Source organism: Halyomorpha halys, unplaced genomic scaffold (genome assembly GCF_000696795.3).
Source record: "Halyomorpha halys isolate HHAL.00 unplaced genomic scaffold, Hhal_1.1 Scaffold106.1, whole genome shotgun sequence".
Taxonomy (NCBI): domain Eukaryota; kingdom Metazoa; phylum Arthropoda; class Insecta; order Hemiptera; family Pentatomidae; genus Halyomorpha; species Halyomorpha halys.
The window spans coordinates 2,608,170-2,629,889 of NW_027111449.1; the positions used below are offsets into that span (position 1 = coordinate 2,608,170).

Consider the following 21,720-nt stretch of genomic DNA (forward strand, 5'->3'; position numbering starts at 1 on the left):
TGGTTTAAGGCACGAGAATTCCCTGGTGAGGAAAATGCTTATAAAAGGCGACCCAGAACCAACTTATTGAAGAGAAGAATCTATATTTAGATTCTATTCAACGCATAGAGAACGTATAATATATCTTGGCTGCAATAGTCAATATATGAAGCTATTGGAGAATAAAGATCTCCAGGGCCCTGTTTCATAATAAAGTATAAACTAATACTATTAGTCTTCATGATTTACCTTAATTCAATTACATATACTTGTACAATAGTAACTTCTATTTTAGTATTTTTTAATTCCTGCTATATCACTAATAATCATCCCGATTATGAAAAAAATAAGTATTAGTATTATTACCACACTAGTTTCTACACTTGTGCTATGAACTAATACTTATTAGCTTTCATTATGAAACAGGGCCCAGAAGGGAAATACTAACAAAAGTCCCCTGTAATATTTAAATCCTTTTGCTAATTTAGGAGTTTATTGGAATGTACATATCATAACAGATTAAAAAAACAATATTAGTCCTGAATCATAGACGAAGTAAATTTAGAGTAGTACACTACAAGGATAAAATATAGAAAAAAAAACTTACCCTGCAACTAAAACCAAAATTACAGATCCGTGTTTCCCATAGTTTTGATATTTATATCCCTCTTTTATGATTTTCGTAACGCTATGGATTACTTGGAGAAAAAAAAAGTTGTATATACTTTAATTTAAGTCCCATGGGTGCGTGGGAATGAAGTCATGATTCGAAACGGGTTAGCCTATTTTTCTGTATTCTGGTAATGAATTTTAAGAGGGGGGTTGAGAAAATGTGATTATTTGGGAAGGGGTAGTCTGTATTTTATGTCAGTCTTTGATACTTTAATTACAATCAAAATACATTTATTTTTATTTTTTATGTAAGGTTTGTCGGGATAAGAGCATGCCTAGGAGGCAAGAGTTTAAATCAATAAATAATAAAGGGACAGATAATTAGTTTGTAATAAAAGTTATATAAGGTGTCCTGAAAGGGTATGTGCTATGTAAGAGTTAATATTTAATATTAATATATTAAAAACCAAATACCTCTATGGAAAATAATGTTTATTTATTAGCAATGTGTGGACTATGAAAAACTATTTTCCAAAAATAATATTATCTAATTCGCGGATAAAAAGGATTGAAAATTATTTTTTCCCCGAACGATAAAGAGGCACTAACTTGCTCCTTAAAACTATCATTAAAAATTTACCCTTGGCATTTCCTAATTTGTTTAGTAATAATATTCTCTAACTCGTGGTCAGTAAGGAGTGAGAACAAATTTTTCTTCGAATTACTAAAAGGCACGCTGGTACTGGACAAGAGAACGGGCGTTACAATACTGCTGGATTCGTGGAGTTTTATTAACGATGAACATTAATGGAGGTTACATTAACAATGGATATTAGATGGAGAAAGAAAGTTCCAGCGCTAATGAAATTCCATGAACCCAGCAGCATCATAATGTCCGCATTCCTGTCCTGTTGCCCATTAGTGTGCTTAACACGAGTGTAAATAAAAAAAAAATATGCATATTTTTTGGACACACGATAATTTTAAATTACTCTGCGAATCAAACTACTGCATTTAAGCTTATATTTAGGGTTTACAATCACCACTTAAAGTTTCTCAAAAAAAAAAGTTAATCCATAGGAAATTACCCAAGACCTCACACACTTACGTCTCAGATTTTCATGATTTTTTGTGTATTTGTAATGCCCACTAAATATCTTACAAATAAAGGTTTTTAATATCTTTTACATGATATGTTTTTTAATGATATATTTTTCAAAATAGTCGAATTTCCCCTTGTTTCGGATCAAAAAAACTGTGTTCAAGGGATGATAAGTCATTGCTCATTGGCATAAAAGTTCATCCTTAGGTGGATATCATACAGAATGATCCGTGGAATTAATAGTTAAGACATTACTAATGAAATGTTATTTACATTAATTATAATGCAATACATATAGTTTATATATGTAATATAACATATTAAATTTACATAATATATGTAATATTACATATATTAATTAATATGTTATTAATAAAATATTATGTCAAATATCGCTTAATATAAAGACATTAAAGAATCTGAATACTTTTTTTCTAAATTTATTAATTAAAATGAATTGAATAATACCGAAATAATGGAAATAAAAGAGGCTATGAGAACTAAAAGAAGTTTGTGTTCTAGACGCCCTTAAAACCTGGTACACTGAACAAGCCACATACTAAGTTTATGCGCTGAATCCGGACTATCGCTACTTTCGTTCAGAAGATCTAAATTAGCCATAAACTATAAACAGTTCCAAATTATATCCACAAACAGAACATCTGACACATAAATATATTTTTAATCCAAAATTTTTTGTTCTTTTTCGACAAAAACAAAGTTCAACACTTCCGTAATCAGAAAGACTCTCCTCGGCTATCACTTTTCTCAAAACGATAACAATTGACAAATCCGAAAACATTTATCCACCATGGACTTTCCAACGTCCTAAAACTGTTCTAGACCTGTCCAAATACTCGAAAAATAATACCGAACCAGTTGAATATAAAGCCCACTTTTCTCGTCTAATTCATAACATGCCTGAATCCTTTATAATCTATAGAGACGGATCAAAATTAGACCAATCAGCAGCATCATCCTTTGTAACTAATGACTCAACGTTCAAAATGAAACTCCATAAACCATGCAACATATTCACTACCGAACTAAATGCAATAGCAGAAACACTTCACTTCTGTTTATCTTTGAACCACACCAACATTACGATAATTACAGATTCACTAAGCTCGATAAAAGCTTTAGATTATATATATCCAGAACAACCGAGAATTTCCTGCATCCATATTCACTTAAAAACTCTACAGAATATGGGCATGTAGGAATCGCAGGGAATGAACTGGCCGATCACGCTGCAAGAGAAGCATTCGCGCTTCCGGGACGGGGTAAAGCAATTTTAACTCCGTCAGAGATATGCAGGCCTATTGTAAAGGAAGTCATAGATAAATGGCAATCTATGTGGGACGAAAGCCCGATGAGCAAATTAAAAATTATTAAAAAGGATGTCAAGCCCTGGGGTACCTCCAGTCGCAAATGCCGTAGAGAGGAAGTTGTACTGACCAGGCTGAGAATAGGTCACACGAGGCTCACCCACTCCTATCTTATTTCAAAAGAGGCGCCTCCGAACTGCCTGTATTGCAATAACAATTTAACAATAAGCCATGTTTTCCAACGATGCCCATATTTAACACAACACCTCAATAGCTTAGGACTAAACCAAGATATCTCAAAAACCATTGGAGACGATGATAAGGCAATAGAATTAGTGTTTCAGTTTTTGAAATCACAAAATTTACTGACAAAAATATAACTTGATCAGAAGGAAAAAATAAAAAAATAAATAAAATAATAAATAATCAAATTAAAAAATTAATAAAATTTAACGGATATTAGCAAAATTAAATAAAATATAAATGGCGTTGATGACCAATGAAGTTTGGCGCCACTAAACAAACAAACCTGGTACATTGTTTACCCCATCAAACTCTTCCCAACCCAGGGGTGTCCGCGTATTACACCTTGAGGAATACTGACCCAGATAATGCACCCAAAATCTAAGGGTATAAGCTAAACAAAACAAAAATAATAAATAAAATTTAAATTTAAAACCACATTCCCACTTGACGTTATTTAATCAAAAACCTCCGTAATATTTGTGATGCTAGCAACTGAAGCAGAGCAATAAGGGCATCCTTTAATTCCTTAATTGCACCATTATCCACTAGGGACCTCTGCTGTCGCTCATAATGGCTTGAAACTTTTAATTGTATGGAGTTGGTAGGCAGTAGAGTGGGCCATTACAGAAGCGGTTAGTGAGAGGCCACTGCAGTTACGGAGTACTGTAGCACCAATGGGCATTATGGCCTCTGCATCCGTATCGTCTCTTACTTTGGATTGGGTCGTTTAATTTTTTATAGACCTCATCAACTTTACGGATTTGTACATCTATGTAAAAGTGAGGTTAGGAACCCAATCCTTGTATTCATAGCTCATAAAAAGCTTCAGTCGAAGTTCGTAATAAAAAGAAGTATTGTAGGATGTATTCATGCACTTTCTGCTGGATCGATGCAATAGGAATTTCTTTTGTATTTTTTTCACCAAGCAAAATTTCTCAGCGGTGATCAAATTTATAGATGTAATTGGAAATTGTATAGTTTCGAGTAAAAAATAATACAAAACTTTAAACTATTTCTTTAATTTCTTTGTTTTCTTTATATCACTTTTTGGGATCATTTAAAACATTTATACAGACCTAAATCGGACATCTTCTAATTAATGAATAAATTGTTACTGTTGTAAAGTTGAACATTAATAAAAGTAATGAGTTAACAAATTTGGTAAAATGTGTGAGTATGTGAGTATGTACTTACATGAAATTGCATGTATATTTATATATACGTATGTTATTTTTTGTAATATATGTAAACCAAATCTCTTCAAAATCTTTATACTTTTAACCCATTGGTGTTGATGACCAAAAGGTTTTACAAAAAACAAAACATTTTTCTCCCTTACTCGGTCATTTTTGACATACGGGGGTTATGTACAGGTAACCAACTTATTCTAACTAGAGTGGGGAGGACATAAGTTTTCATTCCTTGGGACAAAATAAGTAAACCTCAGGCTAGTTTTGAACCGGCTGTGTTGCTCATTGGCTCATTCAGCAATGTCTAGTAATCAAATCTAATTAAATTCATAAAATTATGATGAATGGCTTTGTACTTTACTACCTACCACAAACAGTTACTGTCTACTACCTCTAGCTTTAGGTAGGTTCACTACTCTTTTATCCGAATAAAATAACTTTAGTTATCACAAATGGGTACATAACTTTAAACAGATGAAGAATAAATAGTAGTCGTTATTTTAGTATTAGATTTCAGGTTTTTTAATTATGTCCGCATCGTTATAACCATCAACACCCTTTAATAAGGAATTATTAAATTGAATAAAAATTGAAATTGTTGGACAAAGAATAAATACTATCCCAAACGGGGAGAGACGAGATAGCAGTAATACTACAAAAAAAAAAAAACACTAGGTTTTCGTATTGCTTTAGGTATCTAATATTCTGTTGACTTTTCAATCTATTTATTTATCACCCTACCCAGCCTATTAGACAATATGGGTGTTCGCAGCAGTGGGTACAACTCATTGCTGCATATGACAAACATTACATAGCTGTGCACACAGCTTACTCTTCCTACAAAATAAATCTTGCTCTTCTACTGAGGCCTTGCTGGTGTAGCTTATTCTCTCCAACAAGGGAGAAGTGAGTAGAGCCCACAGCCTCCTTCCACCCATACACGAAGGTCTTGTAGTGCGGGTAGTTTTATTTCTTCATCAGCTCAGGAAGATCGCTCTCAGTCAGAGCATAGAGGTATCTATTTATCCTGTTTCCCTCATCATCTTGGCTCTCAGTGCTTCATAGGCGGTACAGGTAAGTACGACGTGCTCGGCGGTCTCAGGAACCTGACAAATTGGGCATAGATGATCGATGTTTATGCCATGAGCGGCGAGCTTAGCTCGGAATGTCCCATGCCACGTGAGGAACTGTGAGATCCAATAGTCGGGGAAGACCCATGATTCTAGGCGTGAACCAACGGTAGAAAAGTTCTTCCTTAGAGTGGCCACTTTTAAGCAATCCATCCACCGTCGATTCCATTCTTGCAAAGTTTCTTCTCGAAGAATCCTCTTCCATCTATTAGGGCTTTCACCAATACGCGCTTGGAGGTTCTCCGGTAAATCCTTGATTGACTTTTCAATCTATATATCTTTTCCAAATTAAAGTAGCTTTGTAAATTGTTAAATATAGTTGAAAAGTTTACGAAACAAAGAGTTTGAATAAAACCCCCAAGATTACCGAGTAACTACTAAGAGTACCGAAAAAAATCATTGCATGTGATTCTAGTAAATATCTCGGAAATTTAATAATTATTTATCTTCATTCCTACCAATCGATTATCGACAATTGTTTGAGATATGGCTTGAGTTTTCCTTGAATGTCGCTCTACTAACCATAATAAAAGGCAGAAAGGACAACGAACGTTCACAGTACTGAGCCAGAGATGTTATGATAGTGAGGACAACTCCAACTTGTGATGACCCACAAGTTAGATGGGATGGAGTGACCCTGGGTCCCGTATTTGCAAATAAGACCTGGCGGACGAGAACTTTGCTATCCCAATGCAAATCCCCGTTGATGAATAATTTAAGGAGGCGGTGATTGGATTATAGATGGAAATGTTGGGAAAATATAGGAGCCCGCTCTACAGGTGGACGGATCAATACAATGTCAGCCGGTAGCTCCTCTTTCGCTCTGTCCCCTTAGCTTCTATTTTATAGAATATCATCACATCGGATCCACCATCTTCTTACCATTTCTTCCTAAATGCAATATTATATTACTTCGTAGATGTATGCCCAAATAGAGACAAAACAACTTATATGAAAGGTTTTATGTATTTTCAATTTTAAGACAACTACTTAATGACTATTACCACATTTTAAGAACATTAAACCATCGCCGGATTAATAAATTATAATGTCCTAAATATCAAATCGCCTATTGAAGATCAAATAAGCTAAATTTCTAAAAAGTGGTTTTCGATTTCAAAAAATTCAAACAGTAAACAAATAGAATGATTCTTCCTTCACCAATCTATGAAAACAAGCTAGAAATTGAAGGAATAAAGTACGAGAGAAGCTGTGAATTGATTACGATTTGCAAAAGTTTGAAAGGCTGTTTTTTTGTTAAGATGGAATACGGACTTAAACTACTATGATTTCCAGGTTATCTGAAAACTACTAAAAAAACAAAAAAAAAATTATTTTTTGGGGAAAGAATACTATATTTTACCATGGAGCTATTGCCAGGATGGATAAGCCAGCAATGAGGAATCCGGAAAGCCAGGAGGACAGTGTTGTCAAAAATAACAGAAGAGCTGGGCTAAAGATTGTAATTTTTTTTTTAACTATGTAATTAACTAACTATGAAAATTCATATTATGCAAATGGAGTGATGAGCAGGACCAAGGATAAGGGAACATGGCAGACCAAAATGAACTCCCGTAATAAGAATTCAATAATCATGCATCACCAACATCAGTTCTGGCTGAATCTGATGAGCTGGCAAAATCAAAATTGTGATTTTATTTTCAAGAGCCACTAGAGAAAAAATATTAATTTTCTACCACCATTGTACCCTGTTCTGGCTACTACCCTATATTCAATTTATTTTCTTCCATTAATTATGTATTCCACAGTGCTAATTTTACCAGCACTATATTATATTTTTCTGATCTTTCACTCCTCTGGCTTTTAAAACAGCGTCGAGGTTGAGAGAGAAGCGCCGGGACCTACGGAGTCCTGCTCTTTCCTCCATAACTGGGGGGAAGCACGGTTCGAAGTTTTCCAGGCTGAATGTACATAGTAATTATTGTGTTCAAGATATTATTTCACTTTGTTTAATTTTTTTTTATTAGTATTATTAATTGTTTTTCTTCTATTGTTATCATGTGATTATATATATCAGGAAAATAAATACATATATTTGTAAATATGATGTGAATAAGTTCTATAATCCCTAAAACCACTGTCTATAAATGTAAAATTGTACAATAAAAATATGGAAAAAAAAGAAATATTCTGATAATCAGTCAGATTTAAAAATCCATAATAACGACATTTTTTTTCAATATTAGGTGAACTAAAGCTTTTGAATGACATGTTATCATAATGTGGTAAGGCGAATAAAAAAGAGGAAAATGGCTTTATAACTTACAATTGGGAACCTCTTCTTCTTTGTCTTCTGTCTTCCTCAACACAAAGAGCTGAAGCGTTTTCTGGAGAGAGAGGGGAACTTCCTGCAAGTAAAGTACATTAAGAATTTCCATAACTTAAATAGACATTTTATTCCTAATATGAATCATAATTTATAAACTCGATTATTGTGAGTCGAGTACAAACTAAAATTGTGTTGAATAATTTCCTTACCGTTTCCATCGTCAGGTTCTTGCTGTGGGGGAGCTCTAAAAGATGACCTCCTTGCGGGGGATGCAGTGGTTGGCAGAGGTGCGTAGACATCGTAGGCTGAGGCCCTCCGTGGTAGTGCGGCAGGGAGACCTGTCAAGGAACATATAGATTTAAGGATTTGTCTTAACCAGCGGGTCCTCTATCCCGAGGGAATGTGGTTCTGAGCTACGGATCCTTAATGATCCCATACACTAAGTATGGTATGCGGTCTGCACTGTTCTTGGATTGTCATTATAGAATCTCCTTTACAAGAAGTTGTATCAGAAACAACGGGTTTACCATGTTAGACACTAAGATATTCACAATTATTTTTTCATCCTCAAAAAGTAAATTCGGCGTGAAGTAATTAAATTTTACTTTGAACCAGTTAATTATTTTAGTAATGAGGAACACCAAACTATGCACAAATAATATTTTAAAAAATCCAACTAGAAAGTGAAGTTTTGAACGAACTCAAATCGAGTAAGATAATTAATTACCCAAAGCATTCAATGCTATTTATTAAGCATAATGTATCGTATTCATTATGCTTGAATTAGTTAGCGTTTATTATTCTTGAAATAGTTAGAAATGAACAAAAAATACAAAAAAAAAAAAAGTCTTATTCGAGAGCGAAACTAAATAACTAAATAAATCGGAAAATAATTAATTTTCTGATCTCTGTATAGATGATAATGATAATAATAATTTTAGTAAAGATATTAATATATAAATTAATTTGTTGAGTTTTATTTGATTAAATTAATAATTTGATAAAATTAATTAATATTTGATAATTTAATAATATTTTTATATTAATTTATATTAATAATATTTAATAATTAATAATTGATAAATTAATTAATAATTTGAGTTTTATTATTAAAATAATGAAAAAGAAACGACTGAAATATTGTTCAAGGATGAGCGGCGGTTAAGATACTGTTCTACAATGTCCAAGTTTGGAGTCCGACCGAATAATTATTCATTCGGATATATAAAAAGTTAATCCTCTAAATTGGCTCAAAAATGAAGAAGAAAATTATTTGTTATATAAAAGAGGCGGCTCCAGAATTCAAAAATTTTATGTTATACCACGTTCATTAACGTTATATCACTACTTTTTAAGAAAATTTAATGTAATTTCCAGTATTGAAAACATTTTACCAAACCCAATATGTTTCGATAGAAAACTACTAAGAAAACACACGGATTGTATACATTAACAGTCGCCATCTTCATTTCAAACCTAACAGGCAAACACTTTGGATTTTTACGCACGCTATGTACTTGTTATACTAAACCGTATAAAAAAGCACACTGTTTTAGTTTTTGAATATTAGGGCTGATTGTCTAATTTGAGAATCGACTAATATTTGTCCTATCAATATTTCAGAAACTGTATTATTAGAAAAGAAAGCTACAATCACAATAGTAAATAGATTTATTTTTTTTAATTTACATTTTTTTTTTCGTAATCTCCATTATTATTAAATGATTTAATTATTGTTAAAATGATTAATATTATTATTAAAATTATTTAATTCACAATTTTTTTTCGTATCCCCCTGTCGAAATTTTATTTGGTAGTTTGTAATTCTAGATATACATATACCTACCTATATGTACGTATTCAATTACTTATTTCGTCAGGGGGGTATGAAAAAAAAAATTGTAAATTAAATAATTTTAATAATAAAATTAATCATTTTAATAGCTATATATTTTTTCTTATCTCCTGGAACAAAGTAAATAATTATTAAAATAAAATAACTATTAAAAAAAATAGATCTTTAAATAGTTATTGTTAGATTTAATTTACACGGAACTTACGATAACTATCACATGGGTTACAAGGTAAAGTCTCAAAAAAAAAAAAAAAATATGGAAAGAACAGATATTGAAAAAAAAGCTTGGCGACAACACAATGATCTACGAATTGTGTTTAGGAATAATTGTAGACGCGAAGAGGGATTGGTGAAGTGGAAAGAATAGAATTAATACAGAATTTTCAATGAAGTAGTAACTGGACAGATATAATAGATCCAACGTGAGGAGTTGTGTCAAAGTTGAGTTGTTTTTAGCAGTGTGCAGAATAATATTGTCTTAACTTATTATCTCATGTCCTTCCAACACACGCTATCCATTCCTCCATTTAAAAAAAAAAAGGTTCAGACAAACATCAAACATCCATAGGCCATTCCATTTCCTACCTGATGTTGGTTCTGTAAGCAATTCCTCCTCGATATAGACTGGAAATACAAGTTACATTTGATATATCAAAATAAAATGTTATTGCTTTTTCAAAACGGTTATAAGAAGAGATAAATAGTTTGTTATAAATTTCCAATCTTTCATTAAATTAACAAGAAATAATAATAAAGTTATAACTTAAAAATTATATAAATTTAACATAGAACATATATAAACATAAAATATCACTAATCTAATTTAAAGAATTTATTGTAAAAATCAGGAATTTAATAGTAATTCACATGAAACTTTCATACATAACATAATTGAACATTTAAACACTTTTTAAAATGAAAAAAATAAATAAATAAACCATATGGACCTAAATTTATACAAGACTGTCAGTATCAAATTATCACCTACCTACTTCATTTTAAAATTATGATTTTTGGTTAAAACTTTAATTTTGGAGAATCATTGCAAATGATACTATCATCTGAACAGGTTTTCCGATCATAAAATTGTTAATGGGTCTATGGGAGAGCTTTAGCCCTATTTAATATTATTTGTTCGTGAATGAGATCGGCATCGAACAGCAAGAGCTCATCTCTCAGAAATATGGATTCTGAGCGAATATATTGTAAACATCAGTCTTTGGAAGGGCATCTGAATCTGATAGGAGGGAAACTATCCCAGTGGAGACATCTATCTTCCAGGAAGCCAGAATTCTTATTATCATTCCCACAGTCTCCAAAAATGAATTATGCCGCTTCTTTACCAGAATAGTGGCTAATCAGACAAAAATAAAATTTATGATTTTATATACTATTGAAATATAATGAAGTGAAAAAAATAATTTTATTCCAGGACATATGTCCTCTAAGAATAAATACATGGTTTATATATTATGATTTTTGTCTGGGAAGCATTTAAAAGTTTCTAGTAAGCAAAATGTAATTACATTGAGATCTTGACTTAACTACTATTTATAATGTTAATCAATATATGCCTATTTATTTTATTACAATGATGCGGAGGTTTGGTTATGCAATAAGTGAAGGAATAGGTGTTGTTTAAAGGAAAGAATGGATGAGGATTGGCGAATGGAGATGGGGAGAGAGTTCTAGAAGGAGATCGCACGTATGACGAAGGATTTGTTGAAGAAGGTGGTTCTGTAGGGGGCATAAATCAGTCGGTTGGATTTGGTGTTTAATGAATGGAGGGATGAAGGAAGAGTGAGGAGATGAAGGATAACGGTAGGTTTTTTATTTTAAGAACTTGGAATAGAAAAACACCAAGGTTGTATTGCCGATTATAGAGCCACTTCAACTCGGTACACCAGCGGGAGACTTGAGAGCGTCTTGTAAACACAAAGATAAATCTTATAAAACAACTCATAAGTCAATTGAACATATTCCAAACATAGTACCATACACAGCAGTTACTTTACTGAAGTCGTTCTACAGACTGTCACAAAACTATTAGAATTCTTCCAAATTAACCACAATTTACGGTAAAATCTATAGAATACCTCAAAAACAAAATTCCCACCCCACTAAAACTCCGTCCTCAATCAATTTTGAAACATTTAGTTAAAACGGATAGAGGATCTGATATAGTTAAATCGACTGTAATAAAGTTTTTGTAATAAAGTGTCTTCTTCTTTAAGCTTTAATGAGAGATCATCTGAGTTATGGCATTTGCTAAAGTATTTTTTCCTGAATTTGTTCAGAGTGATGTTTTTTTTTTTTTTTTAATTGTATATAACTGTATGTAATTGTTTCTTCAATATTTTTATATGTATAATTGAAATATTTGACTGTCAACATTTAAAATAATTCTAAAAATATTATGATTTTACCAATAGATGATTTAGTTTGAATCTGAAAATTGCATATTAGAACATTTCATTTGTACTATTGAAGATTAAGCTCTGAATTAAGATATTTTTTAATCAAGAGAAAGTTTAAAAAACAAAAATTTAACGCTATGACATATAGTCAAGTATTTTTTTTTTTTATATTTGTATCTGTCTCGAATTTGTAGAGAAAGAATCATGTGCTCACCCAGAGGGTTGATAAATAAATAGAACAAAATATAGAGGAAGGAATAGAATTATAATATGAGCATGGAAAGACTCGAAACCACTAGAAGACGAAAAAGAGATCTAAAATTCTTGATGTCGACAGAAAAGAAAAACGAGGGCATCTCTAGAAGAGATTTATCGATATCGCTCTCTCAGCAGTTGAGAACTGCGACCATGAGATGATGTTGTTTATGATGGCACGTTGAAAGGTACAAAACAGAGAGGAAGTGGTAATAAAGATGAGAGAAATGAATTAACACTTATATATCTCTTATATTTCAGCACCTAAAAGTTCTCTACAAAATAAGGAGAGAGAGAGACTAAATGATAGAATTTTTGTAAAAATCAGTGTTATTTGTAGAGGTTCGTACAAAAAGGAAGTAGCCACATTTTAGTGTAGTTTTGAGTAACTTGTACAATCTTCTGGCAAAAAATTAGTTTAGTTAAGTTTAGTCATTAGTTTTGAAATAGAAATTCGTGGCTCTAATCGAGTATTCAGTCTTGCTAATCATCGCGTTTTCCTAACTTTCGTGGGTTTTTTGCTTAAGTTGTGGAAACGGACCTACCAGGACAGTCTTACGCCATTGTTTTCTACTCACTTAGCCGTACTGAATATTTTAGAACAAATCGCAGCCATTTATAGTCAGGTGAAATAGGAATAAAAATTGGCATATTTGAGCGCGTTTTAATTTTGCGTCAGTTTTAGAAACATGCCTGTCAGGATCGTATTTTATTCACCTTGCCGTTATAAATTTTAGGTTAAATCTCAGCTGTTTAATGTTCGAGAGAACCGAACCAAAAATTTAACGCATCTGATTTGGGTAGCAAGACTTGCCTGGTTATACTCGAAAATGACTTTCTATTAAGGACATTGCTAGTCATACATTCGACAATTAAATAAGTATAAATTCATCGGATACTAGGCTATATAACTATACTATTTCACTTATAGTTTTGAATAAATAATTTATATTATTAGTTGTTTTTTGCAATAAATCTTTTTATAGAAGTAAATGGAATATCTATTTTATAGCAAAAAAAAAGCTCCAACAATCTAACTTATGCTTCACACTAAATTATTTAACGCCTAGAAGTGATATTTTTGACTAAAGTGACTGTTGTTATATATACATTTTAGAAAATTGTTCAAAAATGATTTTTTCAAATAAGTTAGAATTTAGGATTTTCTGACTTTTTTTTTTATAGTTTTCCAAAAACTGAAAAATGAAAGCAGCTTCCATTTTGTAGCAAACCCTTTATCTGTAGATGAAGGAAAAAGTGAATTAGAAGGAAGCCGAGATATCCCCTTTAGGATGAAATTTCTCAATCAATTTAGTAAATTTATTAGATGTTTTATACTTTTTATTAGGTGTACTTTTATTAAGTGCATTAAAATTCGTAAGATATATTTACCCAGCCCTGGTTCAGCTGCTGGTGCTGCAGTTGGTTTGGTCTCCTCGTCGTAGCTGTGCTGCTTCTGGACCCTGGACTTCCTTCTCCTGGAGGCCTGTGACCTTCTCCAGACATCATCTTGTTCCACTTCTCCCAATTGAGGTGGTTCCTCTATTCAAATAAATATTAGCAGTTGTTAGTATTTACAAGAAAAGAATATTTTAAACAATTGAAAAATAAGATTACTCCCATGTATCACATTGGATGACCATTTATATGAAAGATTAATATTATTGGAATCGAATTCAAAGGATCTAAATTAAATAAGGATAGATTTTTTTTTCTAACGGGTAAAAGATTATTGAGGCCGTTTAATATTATTGCTAATTCATTAGATAGACAATTTTTAGTGACTAAGTTCTCGTAAATAGCAGATGTCTTTTTATTTCGTTAATGTTATAATGGTACAACTCAAAGAACTTGATCCATCATATATAACAAGAAAACAATAGTGTTTTCAGTTACGTAAACTTAGATCATTTCTAACTAATCAAATTATTTTTTAATAATAATAAAAAAAAAAATGTGTATTTTTTATAACGAAAATTGAGGAAAGTAGTTGAAGGATAAGTTATGTAAAAGGAAAAAGTATGAGGTAGATATTAGGGTTCATTTTATAAGCATCTAGAAAACAAGCTCAGATATTTAACAATGAAATACAATAAATACATTTTTATGATATTAAAAAAAAAAATGTTTGAAGGTTGTATTTGGACAATGCCACTAACATTAAATTACTCACAAAAATATTTCAATCATGATACTGTTAATTTTTTTTTTCGGTTTGCTCTGCAGACCTTGTAGATCTTTGGCCTCCCAAACTAGCCTTCTTCACGTCTGCCTGGATTTATCAAATTCAAACGACTCACATCACAAATAATTATTTCAGTTCACTTGTAGATCAAACATTTAAGAAATTTTTATGCTCTGAATTTCTTTATAAATAGTTTATCATTCACGAATAACAATCTCAATACGCCAGTTATGTTTATAGAATTAAAGTCAACATAAAAAAGGAATTATTAAGAAATAATAAAATAAAGAAGACATCTGGACTATGAGCAGTTTTCAAGAATGACAAGGCAATAACTATTGATAGAAAATCCATGAAACAAGAACAATTTTCGTTGTTTAGCAAAATATACATTTGCTGGCTGTCAACTGAAAACAGGTGCGAATAAATAAAGTAAGTAAAAAAATATATTGTTGTTTTATAACATAGTGTTAATGTAAAAAAAAATGTATTTAATTATAAAAAGCTATTAGAAAAAATTTGAATATAATGATTCCAACGAATTATCTGTATAAAAGTTTGGGATCCAAGATACACTACTTAAAATTTAGATCCACTACTACACCTCCTACGTAATGCAGTCGAAGAAATAAAAAAAATAATACAAATTGAGACCAAAATGCAATTTGAATTAAATTAAAAACAAGGCTGACCTGAGTGTGTGCAAGGTTATAAATAGTTTGTTTATATGATAGTGATAATGTGGATTATCTGAAAATTAAAAGTTAATGGATTTTGTTAAAAAATTGGTAACTAAACATAAGCTTAGGTAAGCTTATTAATAATAAATATGACTCTAATAATTGACTTTTTCATAGGGTGTGTTTGATTTAAAATTAATGACCTGAGCAGAATAGCCTACAAAACAATTTTTAAATTTTGATGTAAGGTGATAATTTATATTTGAAGGTATGTTGTATTGTTAGTGATTATGTTGTTGTTAGAATTGTTACAAATGAATATATAATATAAGCTGTTAAATATTTAGATTGTCCCTTAGGATGGCCGAAACGTTGGAGTATTGATGTAATAAAAAGTGTTGAGACTATACAAGGATACAGTTTGATTTATTTAATAAATAAAAAAATATATTGAAACTAATATATATTATTTATTTTTTTTAAGAATGACAATTTTTAAAGATTTCTAAACAGATTTTCTATCATCAGGTTTTTTATGACAAGGTTCTTGAAAACTGCTCATACTCCAGATGCCTTCTCTACTTTATAAAGCATGACTTATAAATACACTTTATAAAGCTCTTATGTAAAAAATAAATGGCGTTTTGAGAGTGTCATTCCTGAATGATAAACTATTTATTAAGAAATTCAGAGCATACAAATTTCTTAAATATTTGATCTACGTGTGAACTGAAATAATGGTTTATAATGTGAATTGTTATAATTTTATAACTCCAAGCAGGCATGGAGAAGGCTAGTTCGGGTGGCCAAGCATACAAGATCTGTAGAGCCAACCGAATAAAAACCTCTTTAGAAATCTTTAAAAAACTTACAATTAAAAAAAAAATATATTAGTTTTAATATACTCTTTTATTTTCTCGACTGCCTTACGTAGGAGGTGTAGTAATGGGTCCAAATATCAAGTAGCGTACTTGGATTCTGAAATTCCTAAACTTTTTTTCAGGTTATTCGTTGGAATCATTATATTCAACATTTTTCCCAATAGTTTTTAATAATATTAATACATCTTTTTAATATTAACACTGTATTAGAAAGCAACATTTTTTTTTACTTAATTTATTTATTCGCATCTGTCTTCAGATCAAAGACAGCCAGCAAATGTGATATCTTGCTAAATAACGAAAACAATGGCATGAGTGACCAGTACCCATTGGTAACTCCACCTGACTTTACTTGATTTCATTTTTTAACTAAGGGATCCCTCATCCAGCTACTTTTTAGTCTTCCGTAAGTTGGAATGTTCGTGGTAGTGATATCTTGTACTAGTTTATTGGTGTGGTGGTATAGTTTTTTATGAAATTTCTTGTATGATGTTTTAATTTTCTCTTGTAGAGTAGGTGTGTGTGCAATGTTCTGTTACTGACTTACCATGGAGATAGGGTAATCTAAAATGTATATTCATGTGATTTTTTTTTAGCTGTTCCATGTATTTGTTTACCATGTGTCCATATGGGTTTCAGTAAGTAAGTATACGTGTCCTGTCTCAATTTTAGGGCGGATCGTCTGTGAAATGTCCCATGTCATCCTTCCATCGAAAGTTAGTCCTAGATATTTTACTGAGTTAGTTTGCTATCTATGTAAACTGGTGGAAATGTGGCAAGATAGAGTGCGAGTTTTATGTGTTGAGATTTGTCATTATTTAGTTTGTTTAAAAATCCACCTATATCTATGTATTATAACTTATGAAACACCAGCTGCCGTTTTATATTATCAAAATAACAACCATCCTTGATGCTCCTTATTAAGTCAAAAATAAACTCATCCACAAAGACCTTCACATCCCTTTCGTTGCAGATTTGGCCAGAAATAGATATGCGTCTTTTCATTCCAAACTCCCTTACCCATCCGAACCAATTAGTTCCTAATCTCTCATCCTAAACCGTCCCCTATAATACTCCAAGGGGTCTAAAAAGAAGATGGACACAGGACCTTCTAAATTAAATTAATGTTCGAAGTACCACCATTGGGTGGTTCCTTCTGAAGATTATCAAGTGTTTGAAACATTCCTCATATTTACTTATTATATTTTTTTTTATGGTTGTAAATTACAATAAATATCAAAAAATAACAACAATGGATAACATGAATTCACCGTGAATAAATTACATACTTGGAGTTTCTATCAACAGTAAATGACAACAATGTTTTTGAAAAGTGCTCATACTCCAGATGTCTTCTTTACTTTATAAACCATGACCTCTGTGGTCTTTATAATTCCTTTTTTATGTTAAATTTAATTATGTTTTTTTTTTAATAACCTATATATTTTTTAAGAATGTAAATTTTAAAAAAGATTTCTAAACTGTTTTTTTAATTTTAAGATAGATCACAACTATTTATGAGGATCGAAAAAAAGAAGAAATTTTTAAGACAAAAATATAGAATGTTTGTTGATGACTGGCGACCGATACCGCTGTTGTTGACTGTTATAAGAACTGCAATTTAAGCTTTCTTATTTTTGTGAATTTTTTCTTCTTCTTTTTTTTTCAAGAGATAAAATCAAAAATCACATTACTCATCGAACACCTTATACTTTTCCGCTGATTGCAGAATCAGTACTTGTATACTAAGCCCAGCTAAAGATTGTGTCTCTTCCAGTCAGCTGTCATAGTACCTTGTACCGAGTTTATGTTTACCTATTGGTTAAACGTTAGTTTTTCTATTAGTTCAATAAATCCCTTTTAAAAAGTTAAACTAATGATCTAGAACTTTAACTAAGATGTGATTTATTGTTACTGAAATTATTTTTATTCGTCACATTTAGCTAAAGATGATTATTTTGGAGTTTGCTAATATCCTGATCGAGTGAAAATTGCCATTTAATTAAACTTAAATTAAAGCAGTAATAATAATAATAATAATAATAATAATAATAATAATAATAATGTAGGTTATACATACCTACATATACAATTATTACTGCTTCAATTAAACCACAATTGTAGTCTTCCGCTCAGTAGACTGGCTCAATAGATAAACAGACCACAAACGGATCCATTTCAAATTAGGTCGGGATCTGAATTAGCTTTTGTAGGAATAATTTTACTGTAGCAATTTTAAAAAGTAATTAAATATATAAACAAATTTAATTTTTTATAAACTAAATGTTATTTTTATCATTCAGGTTTATTACCTTAGGCGTTTTCATTTCTTATTTTTTATTTATGCATGCTATAGCTTTAGAAGTTCAATATCATGTTCATCTGTACTTAACAATTTAAAACAAGTTAATATTACATATAACCACAAAATTACAATACTATGTATTTTTTAAATATAATTCATATTTTTGACAAGTAAATTAACCATAAAAAATCATACCATCGAAATATATATCCATATTTCAGGAAGTCGTACATTAAAATACGCTAATTTATCCTGTATTATTTTTAAAATAGAATAATTTGAAATTGAAATTAAAAACATAGAAATTATAATACAGAAAACTATTGTAATTTTGTAGTATAAGGTGACATGTTTTAAATTATTAAATACAGAAAAATATGGTGATGGACACCGAAAGCTACACTATTCATGAATAAAAAAAAAGAAATGAGAGGTAATAAACGTGAACTAATGGTAAAAATTAAAAAAAATTGTTGGTATTGAAATGTTATTTTTATTTACAAAGAAATTTTCGTAATTATAATAAAAAGCGTTTTAATGGGGCCTAATAAGAAGAACAACATGAACCTTAATCAGGGTTTCTCATATCGGCTACCGAAGTCGTTCAGGAAAGACCATCATCAAATATTGTTTGTTTTTGTTTAGTGGCGTAAAACATCATTGGTCATAAATGCCATTTAGAAGTTATTTAATTTTGCTTACATTTGCTTATTAAATCTCTTATTTTATTTTTTTTCTCTGTACTATTTTATATTTGTATCAGTGGACCTTTTGATTCTAAAAACTGAAACACCAATTTCACTGTTTTATCATCACCTCTGAGGGTTTTGAAATATCTGGGTTTAATCGTAAGCTATTGAGTTGTTATGTGAAATATGGGCATTCTTGGAAAATATGGCTAATTGTCAAATCGTTGTTTGGATTAATAGTTATGTAAATTTTTATATGTTTTCGTCTGGGTTACCATTTTTAATGCTTATAAATTAAATTAAAAAAATTAATAGAAAATTTACTTAGTGAAAAAAAAAGAAAAAAATAATAGAATAAAAAAAATTGGTGATCCTTGGGAGCAGTGGCATGCGCAAACCCCAGCGCACTACCCCACTGCACCCACACCCCGTATGCCAGAAATGGCAAGGGAGGGGGATAAAAATAAAAATAAAATCATTGTTTGGAATTGTCAAATACTGGCAGTTCGGAAGCGTTTCTTTTGAAATAAAATAGGAGTGGGTGAGCCTCGTGTGACCTATTCCTAGCCTGGTGAGTATGACCTTTACGGCATTAGTGGCTGGAGGCACCCGAGGGCTTGACATCGTTTTTAATCATTTCTAATTTACTTCTTGAACTTTCATTCCATAATGATTGCAATTTATCTGTGATTTCATTTTCGAGGGATTTGCTCATTTCATGGAGTTAAAATTACTTTTCCCCGTCCAGGAAGCGTGAGTGCTTCCTTTGCAGCCTGATCGGCCAGTTCATTCCCTGCGATTCCTACTTGACTTGGAACCCAAATAAATGCAACTGTATAAATATTGTGTAGAATGTTTAAGTAAAAATGGATGCAGAAAATTTTCGGATGCTCTGAATACAAACAATTTAGACCTTTTAATGAACTTAATGAGTAATTATTTTTATGTTATGGTTCCAAGCCAAACAGAAATGAAGTGCTACTCTTAGTGAATATGTTGCATAGTTTGTCGAGTTTAATTTTGTAAATTGAGTCATTTTTAAATCAAATATATTTAAAATTCCAGTACCTGAAGTTAATTAAAATATTATATATTATGTAAATACGAGCACAGAATATCTATATTACAGTTTATAAGTTAATTAGATTCAGTTTTTAATAGTAAAATATCTATCATCTCTTTTAATAAATAAATGAAAAGAAGCAATTAATATTAATAAACTGCCATTAGTCGGTTTCTAGATTATGAATATTAATAGAGAGAGAAAGTTCCAAAGGTAAAGGGTTTGAATAAACTTGCAAATCAGTCGATCTCTTCATTCATTCCTTATCTTTGCATTTATTTTCAATATCCGTTTTTAACTCTTATAGTTAGACGATATAGGGTTTAAGTATGATGAGGGTTTATAAAGTGGTGATGTCTATGGAATACAGGCGGATCATAAGCAGGCGATTCAAGAGGCGGTAAAGTCAAGAACTGATATTAAAAAGGAAAGGAAATTATAATGGACGGGCACTCTTTTTCGATAGCTTCATTTAAATTTATAAAAAAATATAAGTAATTACGTACTGCCACATACATCAAAGATAACGATAATAGAGGCAGTGGAGGGAGGAATCGATTCGAATTTAAATTTGAATATAAAGGAGGGAGTAAGTTTTTCTTTCCTCAACGCCCTTTAGATTTACTTTTCTATCGGTGATATATATATACGTCTTTTTTATACATAATTGAGAAGCGAAGTTCTTCAAATTGGCATCTTTAAGATCAGTAAAAACCTATTTCTTTATATCTATGATAGTTAAGATTTTTTTCTTTGAGTACCATTCATCAAAGAAGAATAAAATACTTTGACTGCTAAATAATTGTGTATATTTTTTAAGTTTAATATTGACAATAATAATAATAATAGCCTAACGAAACGGAAGGTTCGATCCCGACCAATCGCACTCTACATACATCCTTCCAGTGCAGCTGAACTTGAAGTGCCAAAGAGGAGAAAAAGTCAGTTATTTAACCCCAATTTTTGATTACGTTAATGACAACTATGTACTCCTACAGTTAAGTGTAAAAGTTGGTGAATTTTGCAACCGAAATAAATATAATAAAATATTAATCAATTTTGGTGAATGTCAAGGGAAACCTCTACTCTTGGGATGATAACGTTATAAAGTACATTATTGTACTTCTGATATTTCCTGAGATGTAGTTTTTCATAAATCAAATTTTTTTTTTTAAACAATGAGAAATTAATATTTTTGGAATTTATTTAGGAGAATATGATGGAAATGACAACTCCTCCTTCACTCTTCCACTAATAAACATCAGTACGCCATTGGCAGGAGAAGTTTTCATGTTTCAAAATAAATTCACATAATAGTGATTTTTAGTCATTTGTAAAAAAAATGTTGCTTTTTAAACAACTGTATCTAACTATTTTTTTCCCGAAGACTGAAGCCCAGACTGCTGCAGGACATTATTTTATAAACTTTTAATAAATATAAAATTAATTCATAGTCACCCTACCTCTATTTACTTATTATTATTATTCATTTTATTTATTCATTATTATTATT

At 30.9% G+C, this 21,720-nt stretch overlaps 1 protein-coding gene across 1 annotated transcript in view; it reads right to left on the bottom strand.

The window, feature by feature from the left end:
* Fife (regulating synaptic membrane exocytosis protein fife) overlaps positions 1-21,720 on the bottom strand; it is a gene marked incomplete in the record, with an annotated part of 393,470 nt that overhangs the window by 64,155 nt on the left and 307,595 nt on the right. The window contains 3 exon segments of the mRNA XM_067049480.1: positions 7,875-7,956; positions 8,087-8,215; positions 13,797-13,946. Coding sequence (XP_066905581.1) covers positions 7,875-7,956; positions 8,087-8,215; positions 13,797-13,946 — 361 coding nt within the window.